A 21,324-nucleotide genomic window follows, 5' to 3' on the forward strand; every position below is an offset into this window, starting at 1 on the left:
ACAGCAAACTACTTCGGCATGGACAAGCATCCCTGTCAGCCCTTCCTATTTCACTGAAATCAGTGCAGCCTACCATCGAGCAGATGAATATCTAAATACTCCACTATTTAAACTTCACTGGATACAATCATGTTATAGGATGGCCTCTAAAAGTAGTTTACAAATTTTCTTTAAATACAGCATCTCACACTTTGCCAAATACAATACCAAAGTGCATAGATTAAGTAAACAAAATTACTAGCTAATTTTGAAGAGAAAGCAATGAAGTTTTTGTGGAAGTGCTAGCACCAGAAGCTTTCATTTAAGAAACTGTCAGGTAGACATAATGAAGTGAGAAAATTAGATCATAATTACATTTGAAAATATATTTCCAAACACTTGAACAAGGAACACTAGATTATTTTGCAAACACCTTATTTTCTATTTTCCCCATCTTAACATTAATCAAGTCACATGACCTGCTTACACCTGAGTTTCTGCATTTGTTAAATGGGGAAAATGGTCATTTTGTGAAGGTCCCACTTACATTTTTCAGCCTTACAATGATGTGAACATAGCAAGAAGTGAAAGCAAGGTGACCCCAAACTTGGTACTCTGAATTTTGGTTGCTTAAGCGTTAACAACATGTGCAAAGGAGACACTGTCACCATGCTGGGCAGCAGCTGTGAGCCGCTCCACGCAGCCTGGCCATCCGGAGAGCAGACATGAGGCCCCTGTGTGCTGCGCTGGCTGGGGTGCTCTGCAGGGCGGGGTGAGAGAATGGACTGGGACTGGGAGCACTGCCTGCTTACATGGGTTTACAGAAGTGAAGAGAAGTGACCAGAAGCCAGGAAGCATCTGGAGAAAGGAGCTTATGGCAGCGTCTGCATGTACCAAGGACACTGCCACAGTCCCTTGCAGGAACACAGCAGTGTGATAACCAAGAAGGGACCAAAACCGGCCAGATGTGATCTGGGTTCCAGGTCCAAGGTTACTTGCTTTATATTGCTGAAAAGCCACTCAGCTTCTGTGAGTGTAAACCATATGTATAGTCCAGTTAATACCAACCCTTTCAGCTTCCAGAGCTACTGAGATACAGTAACACCTGTCAAATCTTTTTCTCCTATCATAGTATTTACAAGTAATAGTATTCTAGTTGCATAAGCAAATAAAACTAAGCAGTCAAGACATCACACTGCACACTTAACTTTCACTCAAGAGTGTACTTACTCTAAAGTTAGAAATAATCTTTCTGAACTAGTCATCCATCCACAGCAAATAAAAAGCTAGAAACCAATGGGGTAAGAGATAACTAAGGTTAACAACAAAAATAATCAACTAAAAAAGATAAAACTACTCAAGGTACCTAAATTCAATGACAGGGAATATTTATTATAGGGAATTAACAGACTAAATATCCCAGGGAATTTTTTTTTCAAACTTGTAAGATATAATCTATGTAGTTCAGACTTCCCTTACACTGACCATGTAGCCTATGCTGGCCTAGAGCTCAGAGTGATCCTTCTGCCTCAGCTGGGATTTCCAGCATGCCACACCCACACTCAGCTAGCTTCCAGGGGATTCCTAGTACTCTGTCCGGTATGAGTTAATAATATATTATTAATGAAAATACTGTCATCAAAGCGTAGGCAGACTATGTTCACCATTCTCTGACAAAAAGGTGGAAACTTACGTAATACATTTCAGAACAATTTATAACTAAGATGGTTAAAATGTAAAGTTTTGATGGCTGAGTTTTAAAGTATCTGAATGAAAAATTCAGATATATGAAACTTCATTCTGCACTGAAGCCAGGAAACAAAAGTGCCAAAAACAAGAGTTATAAATTTTTTTTTGTTTTTAAGCTATTAAAAGGCCAAATTATATTCTACTTGAGGCTGGGATTTTAAACAAGAGCTTCCATTTCATGAAACATAACAAGCTGTTATCTACCCTCAATTTCATAAATTTATGAAACTATTACAGACATACATGCATTAGTTTAGCATAAGCCCTTTACAAGTCTAAACTATTTATCGCAGTTCACTAAACAATTCCCCCAACATGTTGGGATTATATCTAGATAATGCAAGAAAGGAAGACAGAGTTATCTACCCTTACCTCTGTGGGAATCATATAAAACCCAGCCAGAGGTTCCTGCACAGGGTTAATACCAGGTGCTCAATCATTAACATCAGTGATTTTTCTTACAGAGAGATGAAGATAACAGAGTAAAAAGATAAACATTGGCAGCTCAGAAAGCTAAATAGTTTTCTCTCCTCTATTGTGTGCTCTTTTCTTACCAACATTCAATTAATGGCTAGGAAACATTTACTCAGTCCACATGGATCATCACAGCACAGTGCTTCTCACGTAGTAATATGCTATAAATAACCTGCTTCAGTACATCAGGAGCAGGCTGAGAATTTGTAAAACTTTCTGTCTGCATTTCTAACAAGCTCTCCAGTGATGTCAATGCTGCTCCATACGTTGCAAGTTTCTGGGCTGTATTTCTTGCAGCAAAGATCTAACGAATACAAGGGTTAAGATTCAAACTGTTTAGCAGCATGGTCCTGTGCACCTGTAATCCCAGCACCCAGGAGGCTGAAGCAGGAGGACTGCAGTGAGTTCAAGGCCAGCCTAGGCCACACAGTGAGTTTAAGCCCAGCTTGAACTACACAGTGAGACTCTGTCAAAAAAAAAAAAAAAAAAGGATTCAAACTGTTCTTGAGAACAAAGTGAGTTTTACACAAAAATTTAGCAAGAGGAATTAGATTTATCTTGTCTAGTTCCATTCCATACAAACTCAGACTCTTGCTGGGAAGAGTAAAGACACATTCCTATTAGAGTAGATAATTGTGGAAGATGTATCATTTATTGAACTGACAAAAATAGGTATTTAACAATACTAGAAGTAGAAGACACATAAGACCATGGGCCACATTCTCTACTGGGAATAAATGTTAAGTGGTACAACTACTTAGGAGAGTAATTTTTTGTTACTCAATAAAATTGGGGACACTCCTCAGATTTAATCATGCTATATAAAACAGATATATAGGGCTGGGGATTTAGCTCAGCAGCATAAGCACCTGCCTTGCAAGCATATGGTTGTGAGTTTGATCCCGAGGTGCACAGGCTCAATTAAAAAAATATCTAGCTCAAGACTCGAGACAAGGGAGATTACATACTATGACTTCATCTTCCATATTACATTAACAGGCAAAACTAAATTAGGAAACTATAAAAGCATCAAACAAAGCTCATGATACTAGTTCACAAAGCATCAGAAGAGATGAAAAACAAAGGGGCTCCAAAGATACTTTCCATGTTCTATATTCCAAGTTAAATGATTAGTAACAATGTTTATTTTGTGGCTATTTAAATTACATAAAACAAACTATTTTGTCCGATACTTTAATATTATCTACATTTCTTTGTTGATATAATAAATCTTCTAGAAAATTTAATTAAGGAGACTGGTGGTAGCAGATTCTAAAAGCAGTGGAATTTAGTGAAGAATGATAAGCTAAAAATAGTTCTTTGACTTCCAAGGAAAAGGATGGCTAAAAATAGAACACAGTTGTGGAGCTGAGAGCAAGTTAAAATTTTTACTATGGGAACACATGAATACCCTGACACATGGGGAAAGGAAATATTCCAGATGCAGAAGCACTGATGAACCACAGTTAAAGCAGGAAAGGAAGGGAAGAGTAAATAAAGAAAAACTGGTCTTAGCCACTATTTGTGTGCCAAGAACCAATATGATCAAGCATCAGCCTACACATAGTGTATTAATCTCTGGAGTTGCCCATGCCTAACCGCACCTGAGAGTGGCCATGAAGATTGAGACCACTACCCACCAGCATATGACAGCCAATCCGTAAATTATTTGCTAAGTTAGTCAAAAACAGAGCACATGTTAAGTGTACAAATTAAAATTAAACTGCACAGACTTGGCAACTACACCAAAAGTTCTCAAGAACAGTTTTAAAGAAAAAGATAAGAGCACCAAGATCCTGAAGACCATGGTGGAAAGCTGGGATCTCACTAAGTGAGTCAGTGGCGTGTCAGCAGAGTTAAGCAGATGGATTTACTAAACTGTGCAGGTTGGACCATGAGGATTTGTTTTGAGTGTAGAAAGATAACAAAGGTATTTTAATACTTAGGACTTGTAACTTTGCTCAAACAGGTAGCAGTTCCATTTAGAAAGATGGGGGAGACTAAGAACAACAGTATGGGGGTAAGAGGAAGCTTATTAATTCTACTCTGGACACATTAAATACCAAAAGAAATGCCTGTGGGATACCCAAGCAGTGATGTCAAATAACAGCCATGTCTGGCAATAAACATAAGTATAAATCTAGGGGTAAACAAAACATAAATAATATTTAAAGCCATGAGAAGGATTCAAAATACCTTAAAAGGGGACCTACCACTCAAACTACTACAATAACAGGCTCAAATAATGGCCCACTAGAGCCGAGACTCTTAGTTATTAAAATTTTCAATCCATTGTAATCCTTGAAACAAGTTAGATGAGGAAAATGGGGCATAAAACGATTAAGAAACTTGCCTAATGTCATTAAGCTAATTTTAAGAGCTGGAGTTCAAATCCAAGCAATTCAGTCCAAACCATGTGCTTCCGTGTATTTCTAAGGAAATACATAAGGAAAGCAAACCCTACAAGTAAACCCAAAATCCAAATCCTGAGGCTCTCCAGTACTCACTGACTGGGTAAAGAGAAGCCAAAATACAGGCACAAAGAAAGTGAGAGAGAAGGCGGCTGACTGGGTCAAGAATTGACTGGTAAGAATTCTCAAGGTTCAACTATGGAGAAGTAAGAGGAAGAATCATAAACCATTAAAATGGAAAAGGACAGTGTTAATCATTTTGTGGATGAGAAAATTAAACTCTGGAGTAAAACTACTATAGGAAATGTTAGTTACCAATGGGTGCAGACTAGAATACATGTTTCCTGATTATCAATTTGGTACTTTCTCTATAATTACATCAATACAGTATTTAAGAAACAGCAATATTAACAAGGATGGCAAAGGCACTGAGAGTAATGAATGCTTAACATAGATACTGTATTAAGCATTTTATATTATAATCTCCAATTTTGGTCTCATAACCCTTATGGGATAATTACTTCATCACCACAAAGGATAAACTTGAGGACTATAAAACTTAAGGTAGTGAAAACTGCTCCAGTAAGAATCTGAATCCAGGGCCAGGGGTGAGCCCAGTGGTAAAGTGCACACTTATTCACAGGAGAACCTGGGTTCAACACCCTGTAGCTCCCCTTCCCCCAAAAGAAGCTGAAACCAGGTCTTCATCATTCTCTTAGCCAATATAATAATACTGCACCCTAAGCTAAAAATACTGTACACTGCTAATCAAGACAGAAAAAAGTGAACAAAACAGCACCAGTTTAAGGAGTTTTTAAAAATTGTCTCTGGACGGATCCAGTGTGGTACCTCCACAGGATAGCTACATGAAGACATTATAGAAGAATAAACAATTCTTGGTTATTTCATGTAAAGAAAAACCAGTAAGATGAGATTACCTGCAACCAGCACAGTATATAAGATAACAGAAGCATAAAAAATTTAAATGTTTTTATGCAAATTATGGTAACTAAGAAATTCGTAACTAAAATATGAGAAACCAAGAATTTAAAAATATTTGCAATTTATATCATAACATATATGCCTAAAATTATCTCAGTGTCAGACAGGTATCTGTGGAGAGGGCAAGTTAAGTTATTAAAAACTGATCTTGTTGAGCCGGGTGTGGTGGCTCATGCCTGTAATTCCAGCACATGGGAATCTGCCGCTGGAGAACTCTTGAGAGTTCCAGACCAGCCTGGGCTACAAAATAAGCTCAAGGCCAGCCTGAACTGCATAGTGAGGCCCTGTCTCAAAAAGACAAAAACAACAACAATAACAAAAGACTGATCTTGTTAATAATATTTACCCAACTGGTGGGGAACAAAAGTAGAGGAACTCACTACTGTGAGTAAGAGATAATTCACTGAGCTCTTCATAAATCTACAGTAACCCTGGCCTTTACTTGCCCTTTTAAGGATTGACTGGGGTCACTAGTAAGTATCTGATTTCCTAGGTGACTTAGCAATTTTAAAAAATCCTTTTAAGGTGGTACATAGGAGCATTTTCTTATATTTATAAATCCATGTATTGTGGAAAGGATTAATTGATCAGCATTAATCAATTCTGAGAGCTAATATAAAAAATAATAATTCATGAAGCCACAAAATAGGAAAAAAACGTAAGTCTATTGACCAGCCCAAACCTGCTACCTACCTATGAAACCTAAAGGAATCCAGTCTGTTTCCACCTAACACAACCTCTTTACACATCAGTGTCTCTTAAAACACCCGCAACCCTGTTACTAGTGTACTTTCATCACGATCCCACGTTAGACAATGCTCCCTGGTAGAAAAATGTCACAAAACATTCACTTAATAAATTACCCCCATCAAACAGATGTCACCTTCAATTCTACTCCAAAAAGTAGCTGTGTGACAAAAGCAATTCAATAATAGGTTCCTATGAAATGATTTAAACATTTCTCAAATGCATACAGAGTACTTATATTTCAGAATAATTCAAATCCATCCACCAAGTAAGCTTTAATCTCTAAAGATAGGTCATTTATTTTTTTAATACACCTGTCTCCAATGAGCCAATGAAAGCCAAAAGCAGTAGTGCCCAAGTAACACTTAAATGGATAGGACAAAGCATTCCAAAGTTTATCTCCTTCCTGCATTTTTCAAACTGCCATTGTAGACCTGTGTATATCAAACTCAATAATAACCAAAAAGTAATGATTACTACAGGTCAACATAAACATCGTTTTCTTTATTCGAAACAATAGCTTGAAAAATGTGAAAAATACAGCTTTAAAAGGCTAGGGTCACAGAGGGGTAAGTAGCACAGCTGAAAAGAATGAGCCCTTAGGGGCTGGGGATTTCGCTCAGCGGCATAAGCACCTGCTTTGCAAGCAGGCGGTCGTGAGTTCGATCCCCAATACCGATTAAAAAAAAAAAAAAAGAATGAGCCCTTAAAAATCAGCTTATTTTTTCTATCCGCTTATAATAGTGTGCCTAGCACACTCAATTGCATGTTGGGCTGAAATTACCCATAGTTTCTGCCTAAACATAATTCCCTACAATAACGATTTTCACATGAACTTTGAAAAAGCTTTACTACAAATGTCTGAGGTCTGTATTAACAGCAAGTAAAAAAACATAAGTGGAGGAGGTAACGTAAGTCTTGCACTCGCATTTGACTAGAAATACAACAGACCATCGCTCCGGAGTTGGCTCTTCCCTACTCAGACCGACCATTCCATTCCCAGGATTTCCAACTAGTTCATTCACCTTAACCACTGAGTACATGGCTCTTTCCTACCGCATCCTTTCAAGTGGGTCAATATGAACAATTACGCGGTTTCAGGTAATGTTCTGAACTCCAGGTTCGAAAGAGTGGCCACAAAATAAATCTCTTGGGAAGCTCCCACTGTCAAAAGCCCAGCAGGAAAGCACTGGCATAGCCCTTACTCTCCCCCTTCCCAAAGCTTCAAATGAAATCTTTAAAGCCCCTCGATACCACCGAAAACTGACTGCTTTTCCCTCAAACGTCCCGTCCTCTTAGACATCGCAAAGCAACACCCCAAGCCCCCGCCGCAGTCTCCGCCTCGCTTCCCCTTCTCAGCCCCCAACGCCTCAGTCACAAAACAGAGAAGGAGCAAAGTGTCTCCAGCAAACAGTGAAGATGAAAGCGAAGGGCACTAAGCAAAAAGCCAGGTGCAGCCTCCTCAACCCCAGAGCAAACTCAGCCGGGAACAGCGTCTGGTGGGACCGGGGCGGAAACTCGCTCCCCACGTGGACCTACGGAGACGAAATTCCACTCACCAAGCCATCGATCTGCACTTGCTTCACGGCCGAATCTCCAGAGCCGCCTTTGCCTTTGCCTTTCCCCACTGCGCCGGAGGTAGAGCTGGAAGAGGCGGCAGTAGAGCCTGAACCTTCCTTGCGAGACGCCATCTTTCAAGCCAGACAGGAAGAAAGAGAAACGTGAGTTACCGGAAGCGGAAGTATGAGCTATTCGTGACGTCATTAGCAGTTGACGGGGCGGGGCCAGGAAGAGCCGTCAGTGTGGAGCCACGCCTCCCTTTTCCTGTCCCGCCCCTTTTCGGGCAGGAGATTCTACGCGTGCGCACTGTTACTTACCTTGCCCTTGAATGAATGCTCAGAGTAGATTCTCTAAAAGTGTAGTTACTCTCCACGACTGAGACGGGGTCTCTTCAATATTCTGAACATTCAAGGCCAAGCGCAGATTTCGTAGTTTGTCCAGAACATTCTCTACAATCCTGCTGGCTTACAATATATTATTTTAAAAAAAGAAGTCCTTACTGCCCTAAATATCATGCATGTACTGATTCTCAAATATATATTCTTCACACGTCATTTAACGCAGCAGCACTCCCATCTGACCACTGAGAATCTCCATGTAAATGTCTTGTAGGCACCTCGTGCTTAGCCTTTCCAAAACTGAGCTGCAGTTACCTACCACACGTCTAAAAAGAAATCGTCTTACTCCTGTCTCTTCCATTCCTTCAGGCTCAGCATCCCAGAGTGCTGTGAACATCAGAAGATCCGGTAGGTTCCTTTTTGAAGATGTACTCAGAATCCATATTTCTGCTTCCGGAAAAACGAACAGATTTTCCCCAATTTCTCTCAATAAGTACAACTAAACTAGAAATTATATATAAAGAAAAGTAAGGGCTGGGGATTTAGCTCAAGGGCATAAGCGCCTGCCTTGCAAACGTGCGGTCCTGAGTTCAATCCGCCGTACCGATAAAAAAAAAAAAAAAAGTAAATCTAAGAGAGAATAAAAATAGACAAGGAATCAACACAACAGTGATTTCCTAGAGTTTCTGGTTGAAACACTGATCCCAGACTTTGAAGCTGAAATCTAGTGTCTTGGAAATAACAACAGGCAGACAAACAAAAAGTTGCACCTATCCCCTCACCACTGTGGAGACCACGTGGGAAGCTTGGGTTTCCATCTTTAGAGACCTTGATGGGACACCCACGTCACTCCCCAGTGGACTGATGTCAGAGGCCTAGTGGAGAATCAGGATATCACTAGAGCCAAGTGGATAGTGAGGCTGCCCACTTTGCGTTGTTGGTGGGGGCAACATGGACAGTCCTCAAGAGAGTTGCTTCCTCTCCAGGGGGGCACTGAGCTTGTCCCCTACCTGTCATAACAAGGAACAACCAATACCCTCAGTATGCAAGGGTAGGTCCACTCTTAACATACACTGTTATTTATACCCTCTTACAAGTGTAACAAGGGAGCCAGGTGTGGGGGCTCACGTCTGTAATCCCAGCACTCGGTAGGCTGAGGTGGGAGGATCGTTGAGAGTTTGAGCCCAGCCTGGGCTACAAAGTGAGCTCAAGGTCAGCCTGAACTGCATAGCGAGACCCCGTCTCCGTCTCAAAAAAGACAAAAAAAAAAAGCGTAACAAGAAAGAATTTTTCCTCCACCCTTCATTGACAGAGCTGTCTCATTGGAATCCAAGAAGGGTGGGAATCATTGAAGCCCAGAACTCAGGAAAAATCATCATCTCATTAAACACCAAGAAAATCTCATACTGGATAGGAAAGCAAACCAATAGATACCAACAATAAGACAGAGAATTTAGGCTTATGTGACAAAAGTACTAAGGTAGCCATCGGAAAATATTTCAATAAGCAATTACAAGAACATTTGAAACAAACACACAGCTTAGTTAACAAATGAAAAATGTTACACAAGACAGAAATGATAGATATGGGGGCTGGGGATTTAGCTCAGTGGCATAAGCGCCTGCCTTGCAAGTGTGTGGCCGTGAGTTCGATCCCCGGTACTGAAAAAAAAGGAAAAGACAAAACAAAAAAAATGATAGATATGTCAGAATACAATGGGAATCTAGAACTCTAAAAAATGAAACAACAGAGACCAAATATTCAATGAATGAGCTTAATAGCAAAATGAAAAAGGAAAATAAAAAACTTGGTGGCGATTAAACAATAAAAATTACTCAAATTAATAATGAAAAATGGTTCGGCCACTGTGGAAAATATGATGACAGCTCCCAAAAAATAAATAAAGAATTACCAAACAATTCAGCAATTTCTCTTCCAGGTATGTATGCCAGAGAATAGAAAAAAGGACTCAAACAGATATAAGTCATGATATCTACCAGGTAGAATCACTCAATATGCACTAGTGAATAGATGAATAAACCAAATGTGGCATATCTGCACAATGGGACGCTCTTCAGCTTTAAACAGGAGAGTAATTCTTATATGTGCTATCACATGGATGAAACTGAAAATATTATGCTAAGGGAAATGAGGAGCATCAACACATCTACTTTAAAAGAACAACTAAAAAAATTAAAGAAAAGACAGGAAGGGCCAGGGGTTTAGCTCAGTGGCACAAGAGCCTGCCTGGCAAGTGTGAAGTCTTGAATTCAATCCCCAGTACCACCCACCCACCCACCCCCCCGCAAAAAAAAAAAGAAAGAAAGAAAAGAAAAGACAGGATATGAAATCAACAATGACAAATCAATAGATTTTCAATATACCAATACAAACTAGAGAGGAAAGAATCAGAAAATCAATCCCATTCACCATAAAAATTTTAAAATAAAATTACCTAATCTAGGAGGTAAAAGACTTCTACAATGAAAATTATAGACCACTGAAGAAAGACACTAGAAGATGGAAAGACTTCCAATGTTAGCTTCCAATATCAGCAGAATCAGTATCATTGAAGGGCCCACATTACCAAAAACAATCTATAGATTCAATGCACTCTCTATCAAAATTCCAATAATAGCCTTCAGAGAACAAGAGAAAAAGAATACTAAAATTTATATGGAAATGCAGAAGATCCAGAATGGCCAGAAAAATTCTAGCCAAGTAGAGTATGACTGTAAATGTCACAATGCCTGACTTTAAACTATTACAAAAATACAATAACAAAAACAGCATGGTGCTGACAGAAAAGCAGATATATAGACTGAATAGAAGACAGAAAAACAAAATCACTCAAGGACTGCCTTTTGATTCTTGACAAAAGGACCAAGAACACACATTAGGAAAAAAACCTATTTGGTGCTAGAGAAACTGGATATTCATAAATGGAAGATTGACCCTAAAACCTATCTCTCACCCTATACAAAAATCAATTCAGAATAGTTCAAAGACCTACATAAAAGTCCTTAAACTTTGAAACTGCTATATAAAAGCGGAAAAACACTTGAAGTCATCATCATAGGCTTCCTGAATGAGACTCCAGTATCATAGAAAATCATGGAGAGTAACAAGAAATGAGACTATATCAAATTAAAAAGTGTCTACACTGCAAAGGATACAACTAACAGAGTGAAGTGGATAGCCCAGGAAACTTAAACCCTCCCCAAAAATGAGCCCAATCAATAAATGGGCAAATGAACTGAACAGACTTCTCAGAAGTGCCCAAAAATATATAAAAAATGTTCAACATCTTTAGCCATTTGAGAAATGCAAATCAAAATAACACTGAAACTCTATCTCACTCCAGTCAGAATGACTATCATCAAGAATACAAAAACTATGTAAAAATAAACTAATAAAAGCTGGCAAAGATTTGTAAGGAAATCTCCATTGCTGGTGGGAATGTCAGTACCGCCTGTGGAAATCGGTATGGAATTTCCTCAAAGAAACCAAAACTCTCATATGTCCTACCTATACTGCTCCTTGGTGTACACCTAAAGAAATTAAAGTCAGTCCGCCTGTAATGGTTATACACTGTGTCAACTTGAGGCTTGTTTAGAAGTTTAACTAAGAGACTCAGCAGGGAGCCGGGAGCCAGGGTTCTTTGTAAATATACTGAGCCTATGCAAGAGGAGGGCACAGAGATTTTGTGAGTGCTACACCTGCCCTGGGGAGAAGAAGGAGGGCCCTACATATGATATAAAGGAGGAGAAGAGGCTTGCTCTCCCAGCCCCTTTTCTTCTGACTGCTGCCTTGAAGAGTTGCTCTGGTACCAAGCTACCCTGCCTTGGAGCCAGCTGATGATGGACTGAAACCTCCACAAACAGTAAGCCATATAAACCTTCCTTCCTTCACTTTGGGTGTCGGGTGTTTTGTCCCAGCAATGAGAGAAAAGGAAGCAAGACACTACCCTAAGGGTAACTGCATATCCTTGCATAGTGAGGCACAATTATCAGCAGCCAAGATACAGAACCAGCCGGGGTGTCCATCAATGGATGCATAAGGAAAATGTGGCATATACACAGAGGAGAATTAGTCATCCAAGAGCAATCAGATCACGTCATTTGCAAGAAAATGGGTGGAACTGGAGATCATCATAAAAAAAATAAGCCAGACTAAGAAAGAGAGCTATCCATGTTTTGCTTAAAATGTGGTATCTTAAAAAAAAGATGGCATGAATTAGGAGACTGTTACTAGACTACAGAAAGAAAATAAGTGCAAACAAAGGAGGGCAATAGGGGAATGGTTATGATCAAAGCACGATAACGTGCATGTGTGAAAATACTACACTAGCCAGGCGTGGTGTCACATGCCCACAATCCCAGCACTCAGAAGGCTGAAGCAGGAGGATCACTGCAAGTTCAAGGCCAGCCTGAGCTACATGGCCGGACTCTGTCCCGAAAAACAAGCAAATGAAAAATAAAATACTACACCAAAATCCAATACTTGGTAAAATTAACCAAAATTAATAAAATATATTTAAATAATTTAAAAATGAATTGTAAAAAAATGAAGGGAAGGAAGGAAAGACAAAAGGAAGAAAAAAATAAAAGAACTTTGAGAGTTGGGGACATGGCTCAGTGAATACCAAGAGTTCAACCCCCAGTGCCTAAATAAATAAACAAATAAATACATAAATGAAAACCAAACAAACAAATGAAAATCGATCTGGATGAATATAGAAAATAAAATATCAATTTACTGGACAAAGAGAAGGTATAAAGAATAATAATGAGAAGATTTACAAAATATGTGTATGTATGAAAATACCACACTGAAACTTGGTATTTTGCAAAATTAATAGAAACTAAAAAAAATTTAACGAAACTGCAAAAATATGACTTCAGTGGCACAATGGCTAAATGGTGCTATGTTGTTTGGTGAACATCATGAAATTTGAGATATTTAATCATATACAATGTGTTTTTCCAAAAAGTATGCAGGTAGCTATTTGTGTTCCTATTTCAAATGTAAATGCACTTACACTGCATAAATCATAACATCAAGTCAAAGCATGAGTGTAGGTGTCAATGAATAAATAAAAATGTTTACCAACTGCAAAAATAAATTTTGTAGGACATACCTATGCTAAGAGAGAAATTTATAGCCAAATACCTGTGAGAAATCAAAACCAAAAACAATCTCAAGTCAGTAATCTATGTACATTTTTCAAGGTCCTAGGGGGGAAAAAGCAAAATAAACCTCAAACAGACAAAATTCTGATATACTGAATATATTCAATCACACAACGATGATTGGTCAATCATTAAATTATATTTCGGGGCTGGGTATTTAGCTCAGCGGCATAAGCACCTGCCTTGCAAGCAGGCAGTTGTGAGTTCGATCCCTGGTACCGATAAAAACGAAAAAGACAAAAAAAAATTATATTTCTACCTCCCCTCCCTTTACCTCTGTAAGCACTGATTTCAGTGTGGACATTTCTTTCCCGGGGTAACATACATAAATTCTCCCACTATTTACAATAAAATGTTCTTCACCCTGTCATGAAAATGAAAAGATTTTAGTGCACTTCTATATTTTCTGGAAATATTTCAAAGTTAGTAAAGGGCCGGCCCCCCCTGCGCCTGTGTGACACCCCTGGGGCAGGAGCAGAGGCCGGCTGTGGTCCCTAAGCCAAGCGGGGAGAAAACAAAGGGTCCGGCTGCTCTGCTCTCCCCACCAGGATCACAGCCGTGCAAGCCAGGCTGTGGCCGTCTATCTGTGCCTCGGAGCCAGCCAGCGTGGCTGCTCACTCAAACCCTTCAGGCCAACAGAGCAAAAGAACCAAGAGCTGAAGACGTGCCAGACACATTCTTTAAACGTTGCTTTCTGCCTACTCAGTATTTGGATGAGCCAAAGGATTTTTTAAAATAGGATTTTATTGGTACATTTTAGATGCACCTAACAATCACATTCATCATAGAGAATTTGTACCTGTACATGATATAACTTGGGTTCTTTTTCCTGTCTTTTTTTTTACTTTTTCCCCATTCCTGACCCTCCCTTTAACCCCTCCGCCTCTCCCCATTTACAAAATCTTTGTTTTGTTTCCATGTTGTCCTTGGAGGATTTTTTTTGAATATCAGTTTATTCCTGCAAGGTCGTGGTCTGCTTGTAGAGCTCCTTGGAAGGCAAGCGTCCTCTGAGCATCTGTCTGATGGTGCTGGGCCCAGACCGGGAAGTGATGGAGCTGAGAGACCCGGAGCCCAGCGCCAACCTCTTAGAACCAAGTCTGCATCTATCTCTGCCTTGGCGAGAGAGGCCTGGATGAAGAGTGACCTGACCCTGCCGTTCCCTGTTCCTGCACATTCCTGACAGGCAGCCCATGTGGGAATCCTCTCTGGGAGCCCTTAGAAATCATACAAGCAAAGTTGCACCATTTGCAAACAAAGAAAGTTTCAGCAAGAGGTCATGGAAGTAGTGTGCATTCTTTTCTCTGCATATTGTGCTCTGGAAAAGGGGCTCAGACATCTTCCTTTTTCTCTCTCTCTCTTTCTTTCTTTCTTTCTTTATTTTTCTAATCTGAAAAAGAGCAACTGTTCATTGCCATCATCTGTTTCCTTGAAAAGGTTAGCTTTTTATGCAATGGTTATGGTGTCTCCCAGAACATCAGATGAGTCACAGATAGCCAGATCTAGAGAAAATTAGGACATTTGCCCTATGACACCACTCTTCATGAGAAAGGAGCTGAAACTTTCACTCAAAAGAAAAGGGAGGAAATATCAATACCCGTGTCATCTTATTCCTCCCTACATGGTGGGGCCATAATTAACTAAGTGTAGTTAACTAGCAGAGACAAAAGACAATGTGTCAGTCCCTTTTTAGTCACTGTTACAAAATACCTGAGATAGACAACTTAAAAAGTGGAAAGGTTTACAATGGCTGTGGTTTCAGAGATTTTGTCTCACAGTCAAGTGGCCTGCTACTTTAGGTGCAGAGAAGAGACACGTGCAGAGGAAGCCTGTTTACCTCATGGCTGCTGGGAGGCAAAGAGACAGGGAAAGAGGGGCTGTGCTTCCACAAGGACTCACCCTCCATGACCTGCTTCCTGCACTAAACCCAACGCTTGAGTTGCTCCTAGTGCCACAAGCAGTGCCGTTAGCATTGGGTGGAAGACACCAGAAGTTTTGCTTGATGGTGAAGCCAGGTGGGCAAGGTTAGCCCTGAGAGACCCTGCACAGCAGCCAGCAGCAGTGGTCCTGCCTGCACCCCAGCCTATTGCTGATGTTGATAAAGAGGACACAAGAACCTGCGGAGTGTGTTAAGAGGCATGAAAGCAGCGTGTCATTCAGGCGCTGCTCTCGTTTATAGCAGAAGCTGGGAAGGACTTGGCCTACACTTGACCAGGATTTCCTCCGTAGTGCGCTGGGCGGAGAGCAACAAACAAGAAACTGGCAAGCAGGAAAGATCAATTTTAATTGTCGTGAACAGGAGGCGCTGCACTCTCATGTGACTGCGGGTCTACAGGACGGCAGGCTGGGCGTGGAGCAGCACCCAGACTCCGGGAGGGCTGCAAGTCCAAGCCCAGCCCGGGCAATGTGGCAATTCAGAGAGACCCGCTCAAAAATAAAATATAAAATGGGCTAGGGAGATAGCTCAGTGCAAAGGCCCTGGGTTCAGTCCCCGGTGACACCACAAAACCAGACAAGATCGAAACAAAACAACCTTAAATCATGGCAGTTAGTGAGGTATGGGCCAGTAACCGCAGCTGCTCAGAAGTTTGGGGAGAAAGCACCGAGAGTTCCAGGTGGGCCTGAGCAACGTAGTGTGACCTGATCCAGGGAGGAAGAAAGACGGGAACAGGGAGGGAGGAAGGGAGAGAAAACAGGGAGGGAAGGAGGGCAGGAAAGAGAAGGGAAGGGGAGGGGAGGGGAGGGGAGGGGAGAGAGGGGAGGGAGGGGAAGACAGGGGAAAGGAAAAGAAAGAGAAAAAAGACTGCCTGGACGTCTTTACTATTCTCTTAACTGTATTTTGCAATGTTTTGTTTGTGTCTAGAGACTACTATTATAATCTCAAAATAACCTCCGGTAACAACTGATCTATCCATCCTTTTGTTGTTTATTACAAGAAAACCTCTCCCCCAACAGTAGAAAAGTCCCCATCTTTACTCAGACTGGGATCGAAGTAAATGCCGCGTCTCCTTTTGGGCTGTCTACAGAGGAGACCACAGGAGGTTTAATTTGAAGCTGTGTGTGTGAGTTCTTCAGTTTCCAGAAAAGAACAATGCAGAGGGCAAATTCAGAGCCAATGAAAAGAAAATGATACTCGCTTATATGTAGACTCAGCATGTGGGCATTTTACAAATATTTGGTAAAGTAATAATTTTTAAAATGACAGCTAACTTTTTCATCCCAACATTTTGATTTATGGCTTAATCAACTAATCTTACAAGAGTGATCATGCACTCAAAAAAGTTGAGTGATTTTTATTTTTATAACCATGTAATTACTATCTTGTATCACTGCAATTTGGTTATAAAATACTGGGCTTTAAACTAATATTCTACTGGATTATTAAAAGCATATTCAATTTCTTTCTTGCTCCCAGGAGTCCAGTTGCTGCGTTGAAGTTCTTTTATTGCTTAAAAATATATGTGAAACCATGAATGAAAGAGATGTCTTCAACATTTTGCTCAGTATAAATAAATAACATCTTTTAAAAATTCTTTTAAAGCTTTAATCTGACAACATTTCCAGTCTTTCACCTCCTTCAAGTAACAGTAATAATATTTACTTGCCTAAAGTAATTTTGTAAGGAATCATTAATCTTCGAAAACGCTTTGATAGGTTGAAATGAATGACCCCGTATACTATGAAACTCTACCAGTTTCCGGTATTTGAACCTCAAGCGGCAGTGTGCATTGTATCAAAGTAAAACAGTGCCTTTTACTGCTGATACTTCGTGGCTCTTTGCTGTTCTCTACTAACTGCTTTTCACCATGTCATTACTGGTACACACGTGTGATGCAATGCCCGTGCAGGGTACTGTCCGACTTGGTGGTCGTGAAACACCGAATCCCTTTCAATTCACCCCCCGTGGCAGGATCCCCTGTGTGACTTCACCCAGACTATTACAGGGATTTCGCTGGTCCACTTCTATCTTCACCAGACGAGAGTCACCTGATACTCAATGGTGGACATTTCCTGGCTACTCTCTGGTTTTAAAACGTCCTTGACAAACAGAAATCCCTTGAAGCCTTTGTCTAACAGACAGCCTCTGCTTTGCTTATCCTTCTGTTTTGTTTTCCTTTTGTGTTTTTGTAGTTGCTCCTTTGTCATTTGACCAGAGAAAGAGCTCACTGGTACCAACAGGGCTAAAACACGGAGGTTGTGCTTGGTTTGTCTAATTGACATCTGCATGACACTAATGTCTCCCCCCTGTTCCTTGTCTCAGTATATGGGGGTCTTACTTTACAAACTTTTCTCACTGGGAGATTCATCCCACTGACATACCAAATTTCAATCAAAATTTGTTTTTCGTCTTTTTGAGACACAGCCTCACGATGCAGTTCAGGCTGGCTTTGAGCTCATTTTGTAGCCCAGGCTGGGCTCAAACCTACAATGATCCTCCTGTCTCAGCCTCCTGAGTGGTGGCATCACAGGCATGTGCCATCAAATCAAATGTCTCACATTTTTCAAAAGGCACAAATATCAAAATAGCCTCTGTAGAGTGTAAAAAGGATTTCATATATTTTGTTTTGAAAACATTCTACCTTTTAAAGAAAATACAGCAATGGGATTTTTGTGCCTGTTCAAAGGAAAGGCAATTGTGTTGGTGAACACCAGCTAATGTTGATCAAACAGTGTTTCAATATAAAACCCAGGGGCACCTGTTTCCGTTAGTAGTCTTCCTCTCCTTATATCAGACGTATCTTCGGCTACAACTTCATCATATGTTTGTGACTATCAGCACAGGGATTTGGAGAACTGATTCTTGTATCTGTTCACATTACTGTTCAGAATAAAAATCAGGATTATATTACTGTAAGAGAGAAGACAGTGAATAGAAACGGACGGCTGTGTCATGTCTATTACCTGTGGTGGTTTTGGGGGAAATGTCCTGCAACCTTTAAAAATAATGAATGGGAGCTCTGCCCACTGGCTTGGGGTGGGGCGGTGTCCAAGGAGGTTCCTAGGAGCAGTCTTAGATGAGAAAAGCAAAACGCACAGAAGTGGTCATATAGAATTTAATTTTGGAAAATAATTTTTTTAACTTGTGGCATTGAACCCAGGACATCACACGTGCTGAACAAGCACTCAACAATTCAATGACCCTACCTCCTGATTCCCAGAGTTTTTTTGAGGCAAGGTTTCACCAAGTTGCCTAGGGTGGCTTTGAACTTGTAATCCTTGTGCGTAAGCTTCCCAAAAAGCAGGGATTGCAGGTGTGGACAACCTGACCTGAGAGTATATGTATATATATGATATATTAATACTGGAATATAGAATGTTGCTGAAAGATACACAGTAGTTTGTTACCATGTGTTTCCTAGCTAACACATTATTATTATGTTATCCCATTGTTATAACAGGTACATGTTACTTTTGTAATGTGGAAAACAAAAATTGTTTTTGAAAACATAAGAATATCTTCTAATTTACATGGCACTTTACAAGTAAAGCAATCTATGCAGGAGTTTACCATCAGGACAAAGACATCAGTATAAAGTAGTTTACCTAATTCATTTTAAAATACATATTTATTTAGCTAAATTATTTATTTGGAGAACATGTTAGCTAGATGGTTTAGAAAGAACATGGTACCCACTTTGAGCTAATGAATGCTTACAAATGTTTATAAATATTTATGATTATAAGGTAGAATAACATTACAATAGATATCATCAATGTATTATTTAATGTTTACTAAATTAAACAAAATTACACCTACATTTATGAAATAAAACAAAATATCCTTTATGAATTGTATTTAATGTTTACCTATTTAATTCCATTTAGGCCATGAATCTTTCATGAAAAAGTCCTGTTTGCGAATCAGCCACACCTTTCAAGAATAAATCATTCTCAGGTCAACTTGGCTTCATCAAAATTTTATGAAAAAAAGTCTCAATCATGTATCTCAAGAATCACTTTATAAATTATACTTGATTCAGATATAATAAAGAACATGATACATATTAAAAATAAAACAAATTAATTAGTTCTCTACCTATCCCAGTTGAATGCAAATGTTTATTTGGCATAGAAAATGTCTAGCGTAGTAACCTGAGGGGAAAAAAAACCTCTCATGGCCAGCAATACTAAGGCATCATTTTTCCTGCACTACAAGGTCAAAACAGTTTTCAGTGCCTATTAAAATTTTTAATAATGATGTAATAAACTTTTCAAAATTTTTAATTTAAATTTAAATCCAAATAGTTCGCTCAATAATGGCAATATTTGACTTTTGCTTTTGTCATGTCCAAGTATTGATTTGCTATTACTGTGTCATCTGGAATCTGGACCAAAATGTATGACGTGAACCACTTCATGAAACTCTCATGCTGGGTGAACAGTGACCTTTACTGCAAAGGTCACCCAGGAACATAATAATGACCCAGGCGTACTTCTTTAAATGCTGTGTAAACTACTAGGTTTAGCCCATCAATTGCTTAGTAGGAGTGTTCTCAATAAGGAATGAAAAGAATTGGATATTGAGGTTGTTAATGTCTATAGTACAGGGAAATATTTTGAGAGCCTAAATTCACATAATTTTTATTACAGTGCATTGCTATAGTTTTCCAATTTTATTATTATTATTGTTAATCTCCAACTGTGATGAGTTTACAAAATGGAACTTTATGATAGGCAGTATGCATGCACAGGAAAAAATGATACATATGGATAATCCACAGTCAGGCATCCACAGCTGTGGGGTCATAGAACATATCCTCTAGGGTAGACTACTTTAGTATACTCCCTCAGGATTTGTTCTGAATCAAAACCGGGCAGTAAAAGTTTCTTCTACATGCCCAGGGTCCAAGCTTAACACACTGCAGTCATAGAAATCTTAAATTTGGTCTTAAACCATCATAATCAGCCTTCAGATTTCCACAAGCACAATGGTACAAATTGCCATTGTGTATGTCAAGCTTGAAAAAAATGGTGTAGCTTTAGGAAATTAAAATAAGAACAATAACCCAGAATGTTACTAAGTTTCTAGTGGTGTACCACATATTTCTTGTTATGGAAAAGTATCAAGCCTATTTATAAAAACGTTTCAGCAGTTTTCATAGGGTAGTGAGGTAGAGTATACATATACATATATTAATAGGGGAATACAGGAATGTTGCTAAAAGATACACAGTAGTTTGTTACCGTGTGTTTCCTAGATAACATATTATTATTATTATGTTATCCCAGTTTTTTTTATTGGTCAGAGGTGGATTGGTGAAAAACGATAGAGGATTCAGATCAGAAAGTAGTGAGCAATTATATTCAAGGGTCACAAATCCAAATCTACAATGGTTTTTATGGCTTCCGACTCCTAAACTTATGTTTCAGTTAAGTGGAAGCAGCCATCTAAGAGTGGTGTTGGGACCCAGCTCAAAGCCAAAATCATAGAAAAGCTTAGTTTCCATTTTATAACCTATATATTGAAATAAAACTCCAAATGCAAACAATACTTTTCAGTCACATTGTAAATCATCTTTTCTCTTATGGCTCTTTCAATCTTTAGCCAAAACTAGATCTGGGACAGATTCCAGGCCAAGACAAGTATTCAAAATCCACACTTCCCTTTATTTTACCTTAAAGTAGATTCTCTACCAGGGAACTCTAGAAATTCTTTGATTCATTGGTCATTAATCAAACTGACCAAGACCTTTCTAATACTTCCATCAGCTTTGTACCTTCCTGATATTCCCGCAGGCGGTAGTTTCTCGATATCACAATTTATGGATATAAGGCTCTTTTAAAGCTTGTAATCCCAGCCCTCGGGAGGCTGAGGCAGGAGGATCATTGCAGGTTCGAGACCAGCCTGGGTTAAAAGGGGAGCTCAAGGCCAGC

At 39.5% G+C, this 21,324-nt stretch overlaps 1 protein-coding gene across 2 annotated transcripts in view; it reads right to left on the reverse strand.

Moving 5' to 3' along the window:
* Eif3h (eukaryotic translation initiation factor 3 subunit H) overlaps positions 1 to 8,136 on the reverse strand; it is an 83,414-nt gene extending 75,278 nt beyond the window's left edge. Inside the window, exon 1 of one of the 2 annotated variants that reach the window (XM_063257655.1) lies at positions 7,922 to 8,136. In XM_063257655.1, coding sequence (XP_063113725.1) covers positions 7,922 to 8,126 — 205 coding nt within the window. In that variant the 5' untranslated portion in view covers positions 8,127 to 8,136. The remainder of the gene's footprint in view (positions 1 to 7,921) is intronic. The other variant, XM_003479836.5, reaches the window with a different exon arrangement.
* Between the last annotated feature and the right edge of the window lie 13,188 nt (positions 8,137 to 21,324).

The sequence above is a fragment of the Cavia porcellus genome, unplaced genomic scaffold (genome assembly GCF_034190915.1).
Source record: "Cavia porcellus strain 051 isolate PalLab524CR breed Dunkin Hartley unplaced genomic scaffold, mCavPor4.1 scaffold_10, whole genome shotgun sequence".
Classification (NCBI taxonomy): domain Eukaryota; kingdom Metazoa; phylum Chordata; class Mammalia; order Rodentia; family Caviidae; genus Cavia; species Cavia porcellus.